The sequence below is a fragment of the Pteropus medius genome, unplaced genomic scaffold (assembly GCF_902729225.1).
Source record: "Pteropus medius unplaced genomic scaffold, Ma_sr-lr_union100, whole genome shotgun sequence".
Classification (NCBI taxonomy): Eukaryota; Metazoa; Chordata; class Mammalia; order Chiroptera; family Pteropodidae; genus Pteropus; species Pteropus medius.
In genome coordinates, this window is record NW_024355206.1 from 851704 (window position 1) to 870725 (window position 19022).

The following is a 19022-nucleotide window of genomic DNA, read 5'->3' on the forward strand; positions in this document are numbered from 1 at the left end:
CTTTGACTCCCAGAAAATCCGGAATGCGTTCTTTCTAGTTAACTTTGTAACACATCATTTGGTTGGAAGCTTTTACGATGGGAAAAAGGAACTGGACATTGTTGAAAGAAGTCTAGTAACCTCTTTATATACCTGAGAAGTAAAAGAACCTTCCCAAGGGAAGTCACCCGTGGACAAGGAGAGCTGGATTCTGGCCCCCAGCTGGCCTGGCCCCTGGTGCGTCCCCACCACTCCGCACTGTGCACCTGAGCGCTCAGCTAGTGGGGACAAGCCCGTCCCCAGAGGCCTGACCTGGACCCCAGAGCACTGCTCAGACTCTTAGGAGGAGAACAGAGCCGGGCGGGGACCGTGCTAGCCTGCCTGGAGCATGTGAGAATTAGAACAGACAGCCACAGCGTGGGGGCTGCCGGCTCCCGCGTCAGGTCACAGAACGCCGACTGTGCCTCGCCTCTGTGCTCGTTCTCGAGTGTACAGTTCGCAGCAGCTGCAGACACACGTGAAGGGAGCAGGTGAACGAGGGCTCCCGGGGGCCGTGATGACCGATGCTACCTGCTGGAGTAACTACACCCGCCTTCACTCTGGTGTCATTTTCACACAAACCAGTGACAGCTGGGGGGCTCCCAGAGCAAGAACGGCACGTGATGTCGCATGGAACTACATCTGTAATCGAGCTCACCACACGGGTCTTCCAGGAAAGAATGACTCAGGAGAAGAGGGAAGCCGGCGTCCGGATTCCACAGGAGAATCAATCAAAAGGCCGCCGCTGCTGCTGAAATGATCTGAAGGAAAAGGGCGCCTCTCATCTGGGTGTCTGCAAGGGGTCCCCCCAACTCAGGAGCAGGCCCTAAGCCCTGACTGGCAGGGTAAAGACGGAAGTGGGTCCAGGACTAAGTCCCCCAAGACAGGTCCCAGTGCTCCAGGAAAATAGCGTCCCCAGTTCTTTTATTAAGTTAGAAACTGATCAAGGCAACAGTCGGGAAAAGCACCACCAAGCCCTTTGTGCTGTGAAGAGTGCACTTGGCTCAGCCACTGGGCAGGGGCAGGTGAGCTGCTGCCCCGCTCAGGCCCCCCCACCCCAGCGGGGGCCTCCCCAGCTTCTCCAGCAGAGCCACCTCTCCTGGGACCAGAGCCCGGTGGCTGCAGGGGGGCTGAGCCTGAGCACCAGAACGGAGGCAGCCTCTCACCTGGGAGAGTCTGAAGATGAGATGAGCCTCCTCTGGCTTTCAGAATGCAGTCAGCTGGCCGCCCTGGCCCACGGCTGGTGCTCATCAGTGGGTGGCCCCAGCCCAAAGGCCCGAGCCCTCAGAAGCCCCCAGGACCAGCAGCCACACGGCGGTCCCGATGGGCAGGGCTGAACTGCGGAAAGCAGCTGGCTTGGAATGTGGCCTCAGCTCTGTGAACAGCGTAGCCCCCTCTGGAGCCTGATCCCAAAGCAGCAGAGGGCAGGCGGTCTGGGAGCCACAGGTTTTGACCAAGGCACCAAGATGCACCACCACCTCCTCCAATGGTACAGCAGGGCGAGCAAGGGATGAGCTGGAAACTAACACTAGGTGTCAGGGTGGCTGCTGGCAAGAGCTGACCTCTGCGGAACCCCAGATGCTGGGGACATGCCAAGGAGGGACCCAGTGACTCGGGAGGTGAAAAATGAACAAGTATCTGGCCGTTCTCTGGGACTTTGCAAGCTCGGGGCAACGGGCCAGATCCAGTTACCAGCTGGAAGGCCAAGATGCCAGGGGCCAGTGGATGCCAGGTGGGGTCAGGGGATCCCGCTGCTGACGTCCATTCTAAGACGCATCCAGCCCCACTGGGATCTGCAGTAGCACACTGGAGTCCCTCTGGGTCCCCGGCTCCTACCTGCCCCCTGTCTTGAAGGAGAGGGCCACATCTGAAGGCCAGTGTGGGCCCATCAGAGGGGGTTATGGCTGCCTCTTACGGAGGACTCTGAGGAGGGGAGGTGATAGGGCAGCCTCCAAGGACATCCCCTCGTCTAGCAGCGTGTGTCACCTGGGTCCTGCTGTGTGACTCTGCACCTGGGCACAGCACCCTGGGCCATGGTAGGCCTGACCAGGAAGTGGCCGTCAGTGAGGGCAAGGCCCAGCTCCGGGGAAGGGCAGGGCGCAGGCTTCTTTAACCCCGGGCGTCTGGGCGCCACCGGCTAGTGAAGCCTCATGCACATCTGAGATCACACCACAGGATTCTGCCTCTTACAAAGTGTGTCCTCGGTTTTCTCCTTGGAAGCTTCTCTCTGTCCTGATGGATCCTGTCTCCCCGAGGCCTGGGACATCCTCTGTGGGATGACATTACAATGCTGACAGGGAAGTCCTGAGGCAAAGGCTGTGTGCTGTTGCTGCCCACCCGCCCAGGGCTCTTAATCTGCCGGCCCCTCCGGTCCCACAGTTCAGGACTTGTTGAAACGAGTGACCTCAGCTGTGCAAATGTGTCCTCCTCCTCGATTCTGAGGGAGTCGTGCCATTCGAGGTCCTCTCCCCGCAAAACCACTGCAAAGTAGAAAAAGCTGCTGGCGGACACAGCACTTCTCTTGTCTAAAGCTCAGAACAGCCCCAAGGCCGCTGCTCCCAGAGCTGGTGGGTGGGCTCCTGCCCCTCGGCCTGCTGGCCCAGAGCCGGCTGAACTCCCCGCTGTGCTGGAGAGGGCCAGGGCCCCTCTCCGACAGTTAAGGCTGCAGCCGTGGGGTGGGGAGAAGCTTGCAGAGCCTGTGGAGGAACAGAGAGAGGGTGTGAGTCGTGCCCACCCCGACACAGCTGTCTCTCCTGTACGCGATGCCCGAGGAAGGTCTCATGGTGACTCTGAAAGGGAAGCGCGCCCTCCAGTAAACTTGCATCTCTATTCGTGCAGCAGGTAGAGTGGCGACACAGCCCGAGCTGCCCTGGCACCTGCCTCTGTGTCCAGTGGTGCCTGGCCCCAGAGCGCCAGCAGCTGCCCCCAGAGCACTGCGCCCATCCCCTGCTCGTTTCTCACAGGACCCCCAGGGCAGGGGTCTCGCCTGGGCCACACGGTGACTCATGCGGAGCTGCAGCAGCTGTGGAGGCCTGGGCTCGAGGCCCTGCCTCAGCTGGGCTCAGGGTGTGGCCTGGGCTTCAGCATTTGTGAGGTAAAGAACCTGGCCTTATCCAGACCCGTCTGGCCTTTGTCCCTGGCTTCTGGGAGGTGATCTGTGTCACACCTGAGAGGAGTGTGTTTGCTTAGGGTGGGGGTGAGGACATCTATGTGACTTAGGCTTAAGGCTTTGGGTCAGGCTGTACCAGCTAACCTGACAATAGTAACCTCGTTGGCAACCAAGCAGTCACGCTCACGTGCAAGGGCCTCGACAGAAACTCTGGGCACGAAGGCCTCAGAGAGCTTCTCTGGTTGGCAGTGTTCTTTCTGTGTGTCTCACTCACTGATGCTAGGAGAGCGAGCGTCCTGACTCCATAGGGAGAGGACACACATGCTCTGTGTTTGGACTCCCCCCACCACGCATCTCTGGCCGTGACCGATTTTAATTTGTACCCTTTCCCTGGAATAAACTATAGCTGTGCGTATGACAGCCTCAGTGCATCCTGGGAGGCCGTGCTGTGGTGTTTGCATCTGAGGGTGGTTCTGGGAGGTCCTCCACTGCAGCTGGTACAGGAGAGGACACTGTTGCATGCAGACTGAGCCCTCAGACTTCGCAGGCTGGCTTCAACTCCACGTAGACGCGTCGGCAGACCCCGCAGTGATTCTGACGTGCAGCCGTGTCTGGGATCCAGTGCGCCAGTCTAAGACTGCATGCCCTTTTAACAGAGGGCTTACCTGCTTTGCTCAAGGTCAACTGCAAGTGAGGGACAGAGCCAAGCTTTGGCTCCAGAGCTGAAAAGGGGTCCCAGAGTCCCCTAGTCATCTGCCACCCCTCACAGCCATCCCTGGAAGATCTTTACCCAGAGAGGGGTGCTGGGGCCTCACCTGGCTCCGCAGGTGCTCCTCACGCAGGCAGGTGCTTCCAGGTGCTGACGAAGGCCGTGGGGATGAGTGAGTAGGGCACGGTGGTGATGCAGCTCCACGTGTCCGCAGTGGGGTCGTAGCAGTCCAGGGTCTTACACCTCTGGGTCCCGAAGTAGCCCCCCACCACATAGAGCTTGTTGCCCGAGGCCAGGGCGTGGCAAGACATGCGCTTGGCGGTCATGTCCCCGATGCGCGTCCACTGGTTGGTCTCGCAGTCGAAGCGGTAGGCGGAGGCGGCTGTGAATTCCGTGTCGCCCCCCATGATGAAGATCTGGCTGCCCAGCACAGCAGCGGCCGTGTACCGCCACGGCTGGGGGCACTCGGCCTTGATCGTCCACCGGTTCTCCCCGGGGTCGTAGCACTGGACTTTGGACACCATGTCCCGGTGGATGCTGGTCCCTCCAAAGACGAAGAGCTTCAGCCTGGCGCTGACCACTGCGGCGTTGCTGACGCCGTCCCGCAGCGGGGCCACCATCGTCCACTTGTTGGCCCCGGGGTCAAACTTCTCCACCTGCTTCAGGGAGACAGACGGGGAGGCTGGGAAGACGCCCGCCAGGGACGTGTGCCCACCGACCACATAGAGGCAGTTCTCCAGCTCGGCCGAGCCGTGACCGAAGCGGGCGATCAGCATGGGCGCCGCCTTGGACCACTCCTCGTGGACGGTGTCGTACACCCACACGTCCTTGGACACCCCGTTCTCGGAGCCCCTGCCCCCCGTCACATAGACCTTGCAGCCGATGGCCGAGGCGCTGAACTCCTTGCGGGGGCTGGGCAGGTCCGCCTTGGGGATGATCTGCTTGGCCTTGTGGTCCACCTGGTAGATCTTGTCGCACATGAAGGTCTGGCCACCCAGGATGAGCAGCGTGTGGCCGGCCTTGCGCGGCCGGGCGCAGGGGCTGGTGACCACGCCGTCGTTCTGCAGGATCCTGGTCTTGCAGCGCAGCGCCTCGTCGACGATGAGCTTGGTGCGCTCATCCGCCATGAGCAGGGCCTCGCCGGACACGGCCTCCTTCAGGCAGTCTGTCGGCAGCAGGGCCAGCCGCACGCTGCGGAGCAGCTCGGGCAGGTGGGCCCTCCGCCCCTCGAGGTCATGCTTCACCCACTGGAGGATGGCCTCGAAGACCACCCGCTCGTCCTCCGTCTCCAGCTCGTCGCTGGAGATGAGGTCCAGCAGCGTGTCCTTGGACAGGCTGTTGAAGTCCTCGCTCTGCCGCACCGTCTCGAAGTGCACGAGGCACATGCGCCAGGAGAAGTCGTACAGCCGGCGGCACTGGTGCGCGTCCGACAGCAGCATCATGCCCAGGCAGTTGGAGGGGAAGAGGTTCTTCTCCAGGAACTCGGCGGCCGCGTCCCGCACGTCGTGGAACTGCAGCATGTCGCCCGCCTCCAGCAGTGACTCCGCGTTCTCCTCGTTGATGGCGATGCGGGACGAGTAGGCGAAGTCCAGCAGCAGCTCCAGCACCTCGGGGTGCAGGTTGTCCTGGAAGTTGACCGTGTCGTCCCGGCTCTCCCGCAGGCCATGGCTGAACATGGCCTCGAAGTAGCGGCTGGAGGCGGCCAGCACGGCGCGGTGGCAGGGGAAGGCGCGGTCGCCGGCCCAGAGCGTGACGTCCGTGAACATGCGGTGCTTGCGCAGAGTGTTGAGGTGCGCCAGGACGCAGTCGGGGTGCGACGCCTTGTGGAAGAGCGTGATGTTCATGGACCCCGTGCTGCCCCGCGACTTGCGGGTCTCGTGGACGCTGACCGACATGCTGGGCCAACCTGCGGGGGACGAGGCCACAGGTGAGAGGGGCGGCCCCGCATGGGCTGTGGGGCGCAGGCCCCGGCTCCCTGCCCCCTCCCCGCCCAGCTCCACCCCTTCTGTCACCGGCCATGTCCTCAGGGACAGTGTCTTGGGGACAGTGCCAGTGGCGGAGGCTGGCTTTCACCCCTGCCCTGCGCAAGCTGGTTCTGTTCTCCTGAATTTAGATCGGCTCTGAAACCAAACATCTCCGTCCTGAATATGAGCCACCCCTGGGTGCTGGGCAGCTTCACGCTGGGCAGCTTCACGCTGTGCAGCCTCCCAGCCTCCCGAGGTCATGAGACCGTGCAAAGGGGGCCTCTGGCCTGGTCAAGCCTACGACAGGGCAGCGCTGTGCAGCGTGTGCCCCCAACCGCATTCCAGCCCATGGGGACACTGTTCTTGTGTCTCCATTCCACATCAGGGGCAGCCAAGCCTCGGAGAGGCAAAGTCAGAGAGATTCCCGTGTGGGCTGTCCGGCTCCAGGCCCAGCCTCTCCCTTCCACTGGCCCAAGGAGACTCACTCCTGCAGGGAAACTCGAAACCACGTTCCCAAGACCGGCACGCCCGTGGTCCCTGTGGGTCCCATCTTGAGCTGGGCTCCACGCCACGCTGGCCAGACCCCGCCCTCACCGAAGCGCTCAGTATAGACACATTCTCAACATTCAGGGGCCTCCAGAGGTCTCTTGACCAGTGGCTCAAGCCAGGTCCCAACAGGAAGCCAAGACAAAGGCCCGGGTGACAGCAGGACATGCTGAATATTGAAGCAACCCAGATTCACCTCAGCCAAAGCAGCAGACAGCCTGCAGCCATCAGAGCCTCCCCCGTCCTGGCGAGCACTTCCAGGCTCCTGGGCCCCAGCGAGTGCCTCCCCACGTTCCCCTGTCCGCCCTCCTCTGCCCAGCTTGGGACGGGGTTCACCGTGGGTCCTTGCGAGCAGACGAGATGCCAACTCGACACCTGCTTGAATTTGGGGGGATTCCAAAGCACTTTAAGGTTCAGTCGATGGCATGACATAGGACCCCATTGTAGTGCTGTGGAAACGAGGCTCAACCAACAGGCAAGAGAAATAACAGATTTCGAGAAAAAGTGGCCCCAAAGCAAACTGAATTTAGCATCTCCACCCCATGTCTGTGCTGCCTTCCTCCTGTTGGTAATGAGGCAACAACACACACACGCAAAACCCAACCGCCTTTTTTCATTTTTAATTTTCAAAAGCACATAACTCCCCCCTCCCCACTCCAAGTCAGTTTTCGACTTAGGCGATGACCTGGTGAAGGAAGGAAGGAAGCGATTTCGTGTCTCAGTGACGGTGCAGACGGGAGTCCAAGTGCACTGCTGGTGCGCTCGCCTGCCCTCGCCCCTCCCCCAGCAGAGAACCAGGCGCCCCACGCTGGCGTGATCAGAGCTGCCTGGGCATGGCCCTCATCCAGGCGGGCAAGGCACATGGGCAGGCCTGGCCTTGCCATTCTGGCCATCAAGCTCCAGGAACCGCGGGCCACTGGGCCGTGGGGTTAAGAGGCTGGCCCTCAGGAGAGCGGCTGGTGAGTGCAGGACCCCAGGGCCGGACTGTGTAGTGTTCCCCACTCCACCAGTGGCCCCGAGGCCCCGCTCCCCACTGCACCTCAGTTTTCCCTTCTATAATGCACGTCCCTATCCTGCTCAGGCCTCTGAGAGGCCCTCTCTCGTTGGCAGTTATTTACAGGGCACAATCTCTTGGTCTGGCCCTGGGACTTGGCGTCAGAGACGAGAGGCTGCACTGGCCTGGCCTGCAGGATGTGCACCCCCCTTCGCCCCCATTCCGGATTGCCCAATCTGAAATCTGGACCTGCAACACATTTCCCCAAATCTTGCTGTGATTGCTACATCCTCATTCTGGCTTCCGTCACTCAATCGCCAGACACTTCACAAAATGTGGCCTTTTTCCAGGTGACACCATCCATCCCGTCTCCACTGTGCCCAGGCCGTTCATGATGTGGCCTCTGGACTGTGCACCACGTTGGGGGACGGCTCAGAGGACTCCCAGGTCAGGGCCGTGACGCTGAGGCTTGGTCTCAAGTTCCATCCCTGAGCACCTCACTGCACCTGCTCCCGCCCCACCCCAAGCCCAGCCAGGGGCCCGGGCCGTTTCTCATCTTGAACTGAATGCGGCCCTGAACGCTTCGGCTTGGACACCCGTCTGTGGTGTCACGCTCCTCTTGGATTCTTTTCTACAGAGAGCCCAAGATGGCATGGCAGCTGTCTGCCTGATTAACCATAGCCGTGTAATCAGGATGTCAGCAGTACCTATTCCTGGGGGCGTGGGCTTCGTGGCTGCCCAGAGGGCCTGGCCCCAGGCGGGCCAGAGCAGACAGACCCTTCCTCTCCCACACAGTCATGCCAGGCAGAGGCGCTCTGCGGTTTCCTGGCCCCGCGCAGCACACTTTCCTCCTTCCTCATCCTCCTCGGGAGTCCCAGGTCCTCTCGAGGCAGCTGGCACTAGGGCTGCGGGGTTCAGGCTGGACTCCGCCTCCACTCAGGTGCTGCTGGCAGGGCTGCCCTGCGAGGCATCTAGGGATTCTCTCTGCAGGGGGCGAAGGCGGACACCCAGGACGCAGACAGACAGCAGAGAGCAGGGCAGACCCACGCACAGCAGCCTCGTTTGCCCTGAGAATGAGGCCAAGCGGTGCCCTCCCTCAGGCCAAGGCTGCTTGGGCAACCCCGGGCCTGGAGCTGGCTGCCGTCTCCCTCGGCAACACGACGCCTGCCTGCTGAGGCCAATGCCGCGCACAGGCATAGAGCCAGGCCACAGCCAAGCCGGTTTCCATCCTGACGGCTGGCTGCCAGCCTGGACACCTGACTCAAATGCTGAGGGCACCCAACTCAAATGCTCGCCCCGCTGCCTTCCAGACTCACAGAAGATGAGACGCTGCCAGGGTGGTTGCAACAATGAACACGTGGTGACACTAAGCTTCACATGAGCCAGCAACAGTGCCTCTTCCTGCTTGCCGTGATACCCTGGCTGTCCTCAGGAACCAACGACCCTCCTCCACTCCAGCCTGCTGAGACGCTGGATGTGAGGATGGGCATCTGGCCCTGTCTGGTCAAATCAGCTCATCATGGGGCCCCAGGGGTTGGCTGCACATGACCCAGGCCTGCCAACCAGCCTGTGCCATCCTCCCAGCCACCGCGATGCGCCTGACACCTAAGGGAGGCCAAGGAGACTCGTCCACAATGTTTCCCGAACTTCAGAGCATGGAGCAGGCTCCGTCCTCGGTGCTGCTGACAGGGCTGGACCAAGGCCAGGAGCGGGGCCCCTGTTCCCTGCTGAGCCTAAGCCCGTCTGCCCCTAGGCTTCCTTTTTGCCAGTTTGAGAGGGGTTTCTGTCACTTGCCACCAAGAGTGACAGCTAGTACAGGGAGTCACCAAGACATCAGTTCCCAGTTTTGGTGACCTGGGGCTGCTCACCTTTCCACCTGCAGAGAGGCCACCAGTGATCTTCAGTGCTCAGTACCAGTGACACACCCAGCCCTGTGCAGGGGCTGTGGGGTAAAAAGAGCACAGGATGGAGGTGCACGGTAGCAAATGGGGGGTGGGGCGGGGAGCATTCGAGACCGTGCAAAGTCAGGTCTGCCCAGCTGGCTCTGGAAGCTTCTGTCTGCAGCCCATGCCTCTGGGGGTACTGTTTTGATTACCTAAGCATCATTCTGGCTTTGATGGATTTAAGGCACAGGATGTAACTGCATGACACTGCTGTGCTCTAGGCTGGCGAGTCAGCGTCTTCCTAAGAGGGACTGACAGACCTCAGACAACACCTTGGCTCCCCACGCTGCCATCCTTACTTGCAGGAAGTGGACCAGAGAGCTGTGTGCCAGCTCACTTCTCTGACCAGCCTTGGAATGTTGACTAAGTGCACAAGGAAACAAAGCAGCTGGGGGGCAAGGCCTTCAGAAAGCAGTGTCCATGCTCCCCGAAGATGCTAGCAGATTCTAGCAACTAGAAGTGGAAGGCGTCCATCCTGAGAGGAAGTGCACCACGGACGATCACAGCTGCTCTCGGCGTGGCCCGATCCCCGTTGGGCTGTAGCACCCTCACCCCAAATTCCTCCACCAGCCAGGAGTCAGCGATCCCCAAAATGACGGAGTCAGCTCCACAATTCTTCGCTAGAGGCTGGAGGGAGCAGGAGAGGCCCAGGGCCCAGCTGGTGGGTTCCCGATAACGCGGCTCCCAGTCACTCATTCATCGTGAGTTTTCCACGCAGTTCCCACGTGCCAGGTGCCAGCCTGGGAGACGGTGACCGACAGACAAGGCTCCTGCTCCTGTACGGCTGTCCTCCAGGGTTGGTGGCATTGGGATACAGACCCGTGATGAGGGAACAAACCGGTGAAGAAGACACCATCACTTCCTGCAAGTTCTATGATTAAATTAAAAGAGCAACAAGACACAGGGCGTGACGAGAAGCCAGTGGGCTCATGCAGGCTTGTGAAGGGGACGTGTGAGCTGGAACTAAGTGAGGAGCTGGAGCCAGGATGTGACGACGGGCGGTGGGGGCCGGAGGGTCCCAGGTGGAGCAGCAGCAAGTGCAAAGGACGGGTGGACACGAGGCCGGTCCATTCAGGGAAGAGAAAGGCCAGAGTGACCGGCAGGGACGGGCCCACAGGAGGCCAGTGGGGCGAGATAAAGATGGCCACACATCCTGTGACAGCCTCCCGTTGAGAGGTGGGGTCTCTGCCCCTTCCCCTGGAATCTGAGCGGGGTCCGTGACAGGACTGTGCCCATCTCGGGGCCCAGGCCTTCAGAGGTTGACAGCGTCCCCTCTCTCTCGCAGCCCTCACTCAATGGGAAGCCAGCCATGTTATCTGAAGCCAGTCATGAGCCTGTCACACTGTGAGGCGGCTCAACCCACCACGTGGCCGAGGGCACGGCCCGGTCATTCCCCCACTGTCCCAGCTCTCTGAGCCCAGGCGAGTGAAGAATTCGCCCTAGACATTCCAGCCACAGCAGATGGACACCAGCCAGCAGTTAGAACTGGGGCCCCAGACACAGGACCCCAGAGGTCACAGAGGTCACAGATCACCCCATCTGAAAACCTGAGACAAATCCTGACTGAGCACCTTCAAGCTATGCTGAGGGCTGAAAAAAAACACAAGCGCCTAGATGGCACAGTCTTCTCTCTCCGACCGGGCGATACACATCGTGCAAAAGGTGTGCAGAAGCTAACGTGCAAATAAGGGGCGAGAGGCCAGGAGGGGAGAGGCAGCAAGCAGCCGGGGCTGCTGCTCTCGGGGTGTTCTGCTCCGGCTGTACTGATAGGACCTTGACAAAGCATCACCGAGAAAAGGTGGGTTGATTCTTCAGAGCCCCCGAAGCCAGCTGAGCCATTGCCATGTGAGCTCGGGAAAGTTAATTCGCCCCCCTGGGTCTGTTTTTTCAATAAAGTGATGATGAGAACCGCCGCTCCTTCATGGGGTCGTTGGGAGATTTAAAAGAGACAGGAAGCGATGAGCATTAGGAACAGCCTGGACCTGTCGCGCTGACTCGCTCGGCTGTTTTATCCGTGGCTGCTGTCATCACTGCTGTCACCGAATAAAGAGCACAGCGGACATTCTGACCCTCGCTCCGTCCCCAACCACCACCTTGAACAAGGGGGATTTTCGGTGTCTACCCTACTCATTTCTAAGTTGTTTGATTTCCTCATGAGTATGTCGCATTTTTATAAACAGGAAAAACACTAAAGGCTTTTGTCGAGCCCGCCGGACCCGGGTCACTCCTGGAGCTGTGATGATGAGGGGCCCAGGCACTGCCCGTCCACATCACACCCACGCAGGGCCGGAAGTGGACCAGCCACTCCCCAGCGGGGGAGTCCCAGCAGACACGCCGTGACGCCTCGGCTCACATGCCCGTCCCGACCCCCCGAGGCCGGGAGCACCTCGTCCCAGATTCCACGGGGTGCAGGAGCAGCCATCCTGCCAATTTCCCGTGTAACACAAACTAAGCACCCTGACTAAGCAGAAATATCTAATTGTCAATTGAAAGGAAAATCAGTGTGACTGCTGTAACTGAATCAGAGCCACTGATCGTTCCAGATAGAAGTGAATTATCAGACAATGGGGCTTTTCTCTAGATAGTTCTGCCTTTCGATGGCCCTTTCTTTAAAAAAAAAAAAAATTATGTAATTTATTCAAAAATTAAATGTGCCATTTTTAATTTAAAAGGCAACACAGGGGAACTGTTTCCTGCTGTGTATTTATTTTGATTTTGTTTTCCAGCTTTTCACTGTGAAAGAGTTCAAACCTGCAGTTAAGTAGTCGCACGAGTTGTGCCACACGTGCCTTCTGCTCTCCTGTGGCCAGTCTGCTGGTTGCTGCTTCGTCCCACCCCAGCCCTCGGCCTTACCCCATCTTTGCTTCACCTCAGCCCCCATCTCTCCTGCAAGGGCTGGCCATGAGGGTGGTTCTAGAACAGAGTGACACTCAGGGAACGGTGAGGGTGTTGCTTCACACACCGCTCAGTAATAAATGGGTTCCTCTTCAGTAACGAAATGTCCCTGAATCAGATAACTCCCTGTGATGGGCGGAGGTGCGGGCAGGGGGAGCAAGCCAATGGCCCCTGAGCTTACCCACCCCCCCCCCGCCCCGGGGGGAGGGCAGAATTCCAACCCTTCCATACCCTCTGACAGAGCACACATCAGAGACAAGCTGGTGCCCACCTGCTGTGCTCAGGTCATGCATCCACACTGCCTCGGTGCTCCCCCCCCCCCCCCAGCCCCCACACACACCCAGAGTCCCAGCCGGGCGGTGAGTCCTGAGGAGACCCTCCACGTGGCCCACCCATCCCCCTCTGCAGCCAAAGCCGGGAAGGGGAAGGGAGGTCCCAGCAGACCCAGGAGGACTGGCAGACGCTTCGGTGCCTTCCCCATCTTCCAGCTTTTTAATGGCCCTACATATGGGCAGCTTTTTAATGGGCCCACATGTGGACCACATGTACCACTTCAGTTTCCATGATGGACAGCCGAGTCCCAGGCTGACTGCAGCCTCCGGTGGTCGGGGACCAGGGCTAATACTGCAGGTTGACAGATGCTGTGGAGATGGACACCAGCTCCACTGCTGTGGACACATCACTCCCACGGCTCAGGCGCTGCACTGTGCTGGCCTTGCCCAGAGCAACAGACTCTGCTTTCCCAGAGAGGGCATGGGCGGGAGGTGAGGGGTCAAGGCCCACTGAGCGATGCAGCAACACTTGTTGCAAAGCATCAGTAGGGAGTGTGGAGCTGGGAGGGGAGCCAACTCAAACACATGACTACCACGGACCTGTACTGTGCTGGGCATCGCACGCTAAGGTTTAATCCTCACTACCAAGCCTGCCACGGCTGTGACCGCTGATCAGGGTGGGCTAGGTTACGCCACAGCAACACACACCCTCACACCCGCACGGCATGCACGGTGGGTGGGGGCGGGGGCGTACGTGTGTCACCACCGTCACTCCCAGGAACCACGCTGACAAAGCAGCCGCCATGCCGAAGGGAAAGGAGCACTCTGGGGACTGTGGCCTGGAAGGACATGCACCACTTCTGTTCCCGTCCCGGGACAAAACCCGTCACATGGCTCCACTCGCCCATGAGAGCACGGGCCGTGTGACCCGACCACACGTCCCGGTATTTCTGTAATTCGCGGACAGCAGCAGCTTGGAGATTAATGGTAATAACAGCACTACTAAGAACAGTGACCGAGTACTGATTCTGTGCTAGACAATGTTCCGACTGCTTTCCGCACGGGCCCATCTCATCCCCACCACAGCCACAGGTACCGTGACTGTCTGCATTTTACAGGTTAGGACACTGGACCGGGAGACAAGAGCAATTGGCTCCCGCCCCTGCACTGCGTGAGCCCCATGTCACAAGGCTGGGGCAAGGGTGGCATTCAGCCCCGGGGCTCACAAGCCCAGCCAAGACGCAGCAGCACTTGAGCTCTGGATGCCGGATGCCACTGCCACGGCTTTCTAGAAAAAAAGCTCCTCGTCTCGTTGGCCCTCACTCTTGCCCAGACAATCTGAGTGGGCAGGCAGCTGGCGCATCCTGGGGTTTGAAGGCGCAAAGCTTCTCTTACCTAAATTAGGAAATTAATTCCATTCCGCCTAGATTGATGTGTGGTCAGCTTCTCCCTGGGGGCCCAACAGGAGCAGGTAGAAAATGAGCAAGGCTTTTTTTTTCCGTCCTGTCCTTGCATCTCCTCTGACAAATCAGCTGACAGTGGAGAGTGTCTTCTTGGCAGACAAAGGCGGCAGCAGACATTCTCCCACGGCCTGCTCAGTGCCTGCCTCTTTGGGGGAGGAGCCAGCCAACTGGTCTAGAGATTGCAGGAGGCAGGGGCGTCCTGCAATCTCTTCCTGGGCCCCCTTCATGACCCCTCTTGCTCTTAGGAGCTCTGTCCTTCTCTCTTCTCAGAGGTGGCCCTGGACACTGCACAGGCTACGTCCTACTCCATCTGTCCTGAGGAGTGGGGTTACCCGAAGTGCTCCCAGACCTGGTGCCCTTGGGTAGGCTGGTCTCCTACCCAAGACCAGCCAGGGCGACTTAGGGAAATGAGTTATCCACATGCAGCCTTTCTGGGGGCCCAGCTTGGTTCTTCCTTGACCCGGTCGTCTGGCTTCACCAGCCCCTCATCCCCGGGCACACCCAGTACCTGCGGGCCCTCCACGTGGGTGTGCCAAACACAGTGGACAGAGGCAGGGAGCTGAGGGAGGAGAGTCCTGGCCCCCTTGAGTCACCGGTAAATTCTATCTCAGCTTCCACTCACCAAGAAAGGAAAAGAAACTGGAAGCTGGTTTACCACGCCTCTCTCACTCTACAGGTGGAAAAAATTAGGGCCTCGAGAGGGACAGTGACTTGCCCAAGGCCCCACGACACACGTCAGAGGCAGAGCTGGAACTAGACCTCTAGCCTCCTGACTTCTAATTCAGCTCCTCTGTACTCTGTTGGCTGCTTCTCAATCTCAAATTCTTCCTGCCCACAAGGTCTAAGCAAGCAACTCGAGCCTTAAAAAACTACTTAACATCTGAGGCTGCAAGAACTTTTGAGATTTTACAGCAAGACTTTCATAGAAGCATCGTACAGAGAAGCATCCACCCATTTTACAGAAGAGGAAGTGGAGGCCCATCGAGGGAAGGGGACCTACGTGAAGTCAGGTGGGGCAGACAGGATGCCCAGACCCCCACTTAAGAGGCCTTTCTGCCCACAGGTCCTAACTATGAGGGTCCCAACGGCGGCATGGTGAGGAGGTGGACCGCAGTCACACTGAAGCGAGGTATGGCCCAGAAAGCCTCGTCCAGACTCAACACTGTCCGGGGTGCTGGAGATCATCGTTGCGGGTGGGGAAGAATGGTGGGGAAGATTTTTATATATTTGCAGAAAACACAGTGAAATTTCCCAACTAAACTAAATTTCTGAGACCACAGATTTGGCACTTTTACAAACAGGTCAATGAGCCACAAAAACCTACCCTTTTTCATCCAAAATGTCACTGACAGGGCTTGGGAGGGGGCAGTGGTGGGTGGAGGTGGCCGACGCCCCAGGTGAGGTCTGGTCACACACACACAGGCAGCATCTGAACCCAAGTCCAGTTCCCAGGCCCATGTTCTCTCCTCTGACCTTGTGCTGAAGAGACCTAGCGAGCCCTCCCTTCCCTGAGCCTTCTCTGGACCCCCACCTCCTAACAGCTGAAGGACCTGGAGTCACTCTGGCAAGGTGAGTGCCTGAGGTTGGCAGGTATCAGCTTTCGCTACCTTTAGATGGGGACGGGGCAGTGCTGCTCAGGGCCCTGGTGGTCCAGGAAAGGGGGTGGCACCGGCTGTGAACACTGGGCTGAATTCCCTCACCTAGGGGCAGACCCAGAATAATAAGGGGGAAGGTAGTCCTGCTGAGATGCTGGGAGGAAAAGCTGGGGATGCATGCGTTCTCCCCAACCCACCCTCTCCAACCCCACCCCCAGGTGTCCCAACTAAGTGCTTTCCATCTGGGAAAACGCTAAAACAGCCTTGGCTGCCTAAGGCAATTCAATTATGAAATTTACCACGTTAGATGAAAACCAGCACCTCAATCAGCCAATTCATTTGCTTGTGTCTGGCCACTCTGTTTTCTAGAGCCAGCTCAGCCCAGCCCAGCCCGCCCCATCTCTGCCCAGGCCACACCCACACTTCAGACTGGTCCAGAGGGACTAAGGGCTCAGGCAGTGGGCTGGTCTTTGGGGCTGATAGGGTAGGTTCTCCCAGGACCCTCTGAGCAGAAAGGCTGCATCCAGCAGCCATCCATCTTCCTGGGATTCTGGGAATGCTGACTCCACAGGCCAGACCAGCACAGTTCCCGGGGGACCCTCCCGGCAGCTCCTGCCCGCATCCCCCCCAACCTCGACCTGCACCTGCCTTACGGTCGGCCTTGAATTTGCCGCTGGGAGAGGTGTGAGCGGGCAGTGGGAGAAGGCAGCGACCCAGGGCCTGGAATCTGGACGCTGGCTGCCTTTCTCATCACGACCTAGTCGAGCATCCTCCCTCCAGAAGCCTTCACCACCTACGGCCCTCTTCTGTCCCCTCAGCTCCCACTGCTGCCCTGTCACCGAGGAACTACGCATACCTCCACATGTCAGGACCCCTAATCCACGTGCCAGCACGCCCTCACCTAGGAGCGCCCTGAAGGCAGGGTCCCAGTCAGTACCCCTCCAACAATGAATAAAAGAATGAACGTTTAAACCACCCACTAAGGAACACTCCCGCACGCATCCCAGTTGCAGACGGGAAGACCCTTTCACGGCAGACCACGTGCTCCCAGGACTGGGCAATCTCCTTTCTCCCTGTGCTCCTCTCCCCACGCTGGGTGCCTGCAGCTTTAAAATGCTATTAAGGGGCATATGGAGTGTGCAACTCAGCCACAGGTCCTCTCTCTGCACCACAAACAAATCCGGCTGCCGCCTGAGCCCCAGGGAGGGGGTTTCTACCATTTCCCTCTACCTGCCTTTCACAGCCTCCCCGGAATCACTTCCTGACAAATGCAATGACTTGAGTCAGAGATCGCTGCTGCGCCTGAAAGCTGACTCCATCAGTCTCCACAGGCACAGCCTGGGGACCCAAGGATGCCTGGTGTTAGAAGGACATCACGTCTTGCCCCTGGTGGGGTGGCCCTTGTGTCTGACTTTTCCCCAGGCCCCAGATGCTAGCCTTCGCCAACATTCCCTAGGCGTCTAACAGCACACCTGGGCTCACTGAGCGTTAGTCCCGTCTGTAAACGAGGAGACTGAGGCCAGGGGTCCCAAGGGGCCTGACTCAAATCACAGTCACCAGAGTCTGGTTTGTGATAAGAGGGTTCCTGCCTCCCTTCCCAGTGCCACGGGCAACTTCCCTCTCTCTGTCCCACCCCCAGAGTGCCTAAAGGCTCCGACACCTGGCTTCTCTGTCCTGACCTACCACCAGGAGGGCCTAAGCCTGGGAGCCTTCCCTGGCTCACAGCAACCCAGCAGGACCCAAGGACCTTCAGGGGCCTCGGTCTGCCCCCACCCCAACCCCTATGATCGTGTCTCTAAGATTTTTTTTTTTTTTTTTTGCTCAGTAACCACATGAAACGGCAGTTCTGTCTGAAGCAGCAGCACAAAAAGTGGTGGTTCCCTAGGGGACAGTCTCCTAAGGAAAAAGCTTATCCAGCGACGACTAGGAGGGTAAAAAGCAGGGTTAGGAGCGTGCCCAGTGGCATGGGGGCCCGGGCAAGATCGGGGGGGTGGGAGGGGGGGATGGGGGAACGAGGGCAGCGGGCTGGAGGAGACTTGCTCTGGACCCGCTAGGGTGGCCGCCTCGCCGGGCAAGGGCGTGTGACCGTACCTCGGCTGCTCCGCAGCTCTCTGAACAAGGACAAGGGGCCGTGCCCTGTGAGGCGTAAACGGCCTGTGGGGTCACAGCGGCGGCGGACGCTCCCCTGGTTAAAGCCCTCGGCCCTCGCTCCGCACGAGGCAGGCAGCCCTCTGGCCCCCGGTGTCAAGTGCGCCCGGCCGCTCACATCCTCAGTGACGAGCTGCCTTCGCTTTCCAGGATCGATAGTAATTTTTTAAAAAGAGAGTCCACGGACTCAATGAATCAACCACTCCCGAGGGAAAGAGTGGCTGCTCCCGCGCGCCACATCCATTTGCAAAACAATTCATTCCCTTGCCCAGAGCTCTTGGCAAATGCCCTCGCCGGGTCCCCAGGCGCGGGCGAGGCGGGAGGAGCCGGCTGGGGACCACAGCCCCCCCACCCCACCCCACACGCACCATTGTCCTCGGCTCCAGCCCACCCCGAGACCCCGGGGTGGCCGGTGCGGCTCCGGGGACCCGGGCCGCCGGAACCTCGCTCTGTCGAGGGCTCCCCCGGCGGGGAAGTGGGGCGCAGGGTCCGGGGGGGGTGACAAGTGTCAACGCCGGCGTCCGGGAGCACGGCTCCACCGGCCCGGGGCTGCGCCCTCAGCCCAGCCCCGGTACTCACCGCTCGGGGCGCCGCCGCCCGCCACGCTCCCCGCCCGGTCTCGCCGCCGCCGCCGCGATCAGAGGCTCCTGGCCGCGCCCCCGCAGGCGGCCCCGCGTCGTCGCCGCCGCTGCCCCCGCCCTGACAGCCACAGCCTCCCCCGAGTTGCTGCTGCTGCGATCTGGCCCCGGCGCCGCCAACAACTAGTTTCTCTGGCCTTCCAGCCCCGCCTTCCTCCCGGTCTGAAGCACTGCAGCCAATCACAGGTGGCGCCTCTGTGACGGACGGGCGGCCCAGCCCGTGGTTCAGCCCGCAGGAGGAGACGGGGGTGGGCGCCCCCGCCGCACCGGTACCGTGATGGGGCGGGGCGGGGAGAGGAAAAGGACAGCGCTCAGATTCTTAAAGGGACAGGCGCCTCCGAGCCCCCCACCCCCCCGCCCGCCCCCGCGCGAGCCCGCGCGCGCGCGGCCAAAGTTTGGGAACAAAACCCAACGGCGTTCCAGAGCTTTCCAAAGGAGGGAGCTTTATAGATGGCAGATACGCCTTCTGCACCTGGTCTGCGGAGCTACGCTTTTAGTTGTGAAAGTGCTGCGGCAACATTTTCTTTTTACTCTGGGTTTGTTTCAACGTTCGGGATTTTTTTGCAGCTACTAAACCAAACCGTGCCCGCATTTGAAATATGTAGTTTACAGAGTACTGCAGCTCTCCTGTCTGTGTCATTTCAAAGTTCCTTTTTGTACGTCAACCTTCAAATATACATTCACTCATCCACTCATTAATTCTTTCCACAAAACTTTACTGGACATCC

The 19022-nt window shown here is 59.6% G+C and overlaps 2 protein-coding genes across 4 annotated transcripts in view; one reads left to right on the forward strand and one right to left on the reverse strand.

Annotated features, from left to right (window-relative positions):
- Positions 1-925: 925 nt before the first annotated feature.
- Positions 926-19022, reverse strand: part of KLHL25 (kelch like family member 25) — a 20704-nt gene continuing 2607 nt past the window's right edge. For 2 of the 3 annotated variants that reach the window (XM_039858447.1, XM_039858448.1), the window contains exons 2-3: positions 3943-5742; positions 926-2714 (exon numbers count right to left, since the gene is read on the reverse strand). In XM_039858447.1, coding sequence (XP_039714381.1) covers positions 3962-5731 — 1770 coding nt within the window. In that variant the 5' untranslated portion in view covers positions 5732-5742 and the 3' untranslated portion in view covers positions 926-2714; positions 3943-3961. Of the gene's footprint in view, positions 2715-3942; positions 5743-18235; positions 18276-19022 lie in introns of those variants that run through there. The other variant, XM_039858446.1, reaches the window with a different exon arrangement.
- The window catches only part of AGBL1 (AGBL carboxypeptidase 1), a 535540-nt gene continuing 529031 nt past the window's right edge, over positions 12514-19022 (forward strand). The window contains exon 1 of the mRNA XM_039858445.1: positions 12514-15042. The gene's annotated coding sequence lies outside the window, so the exon portion shown is untranslated. The remainder of the gene's footprint in view (positions 15043-19022) is intronic.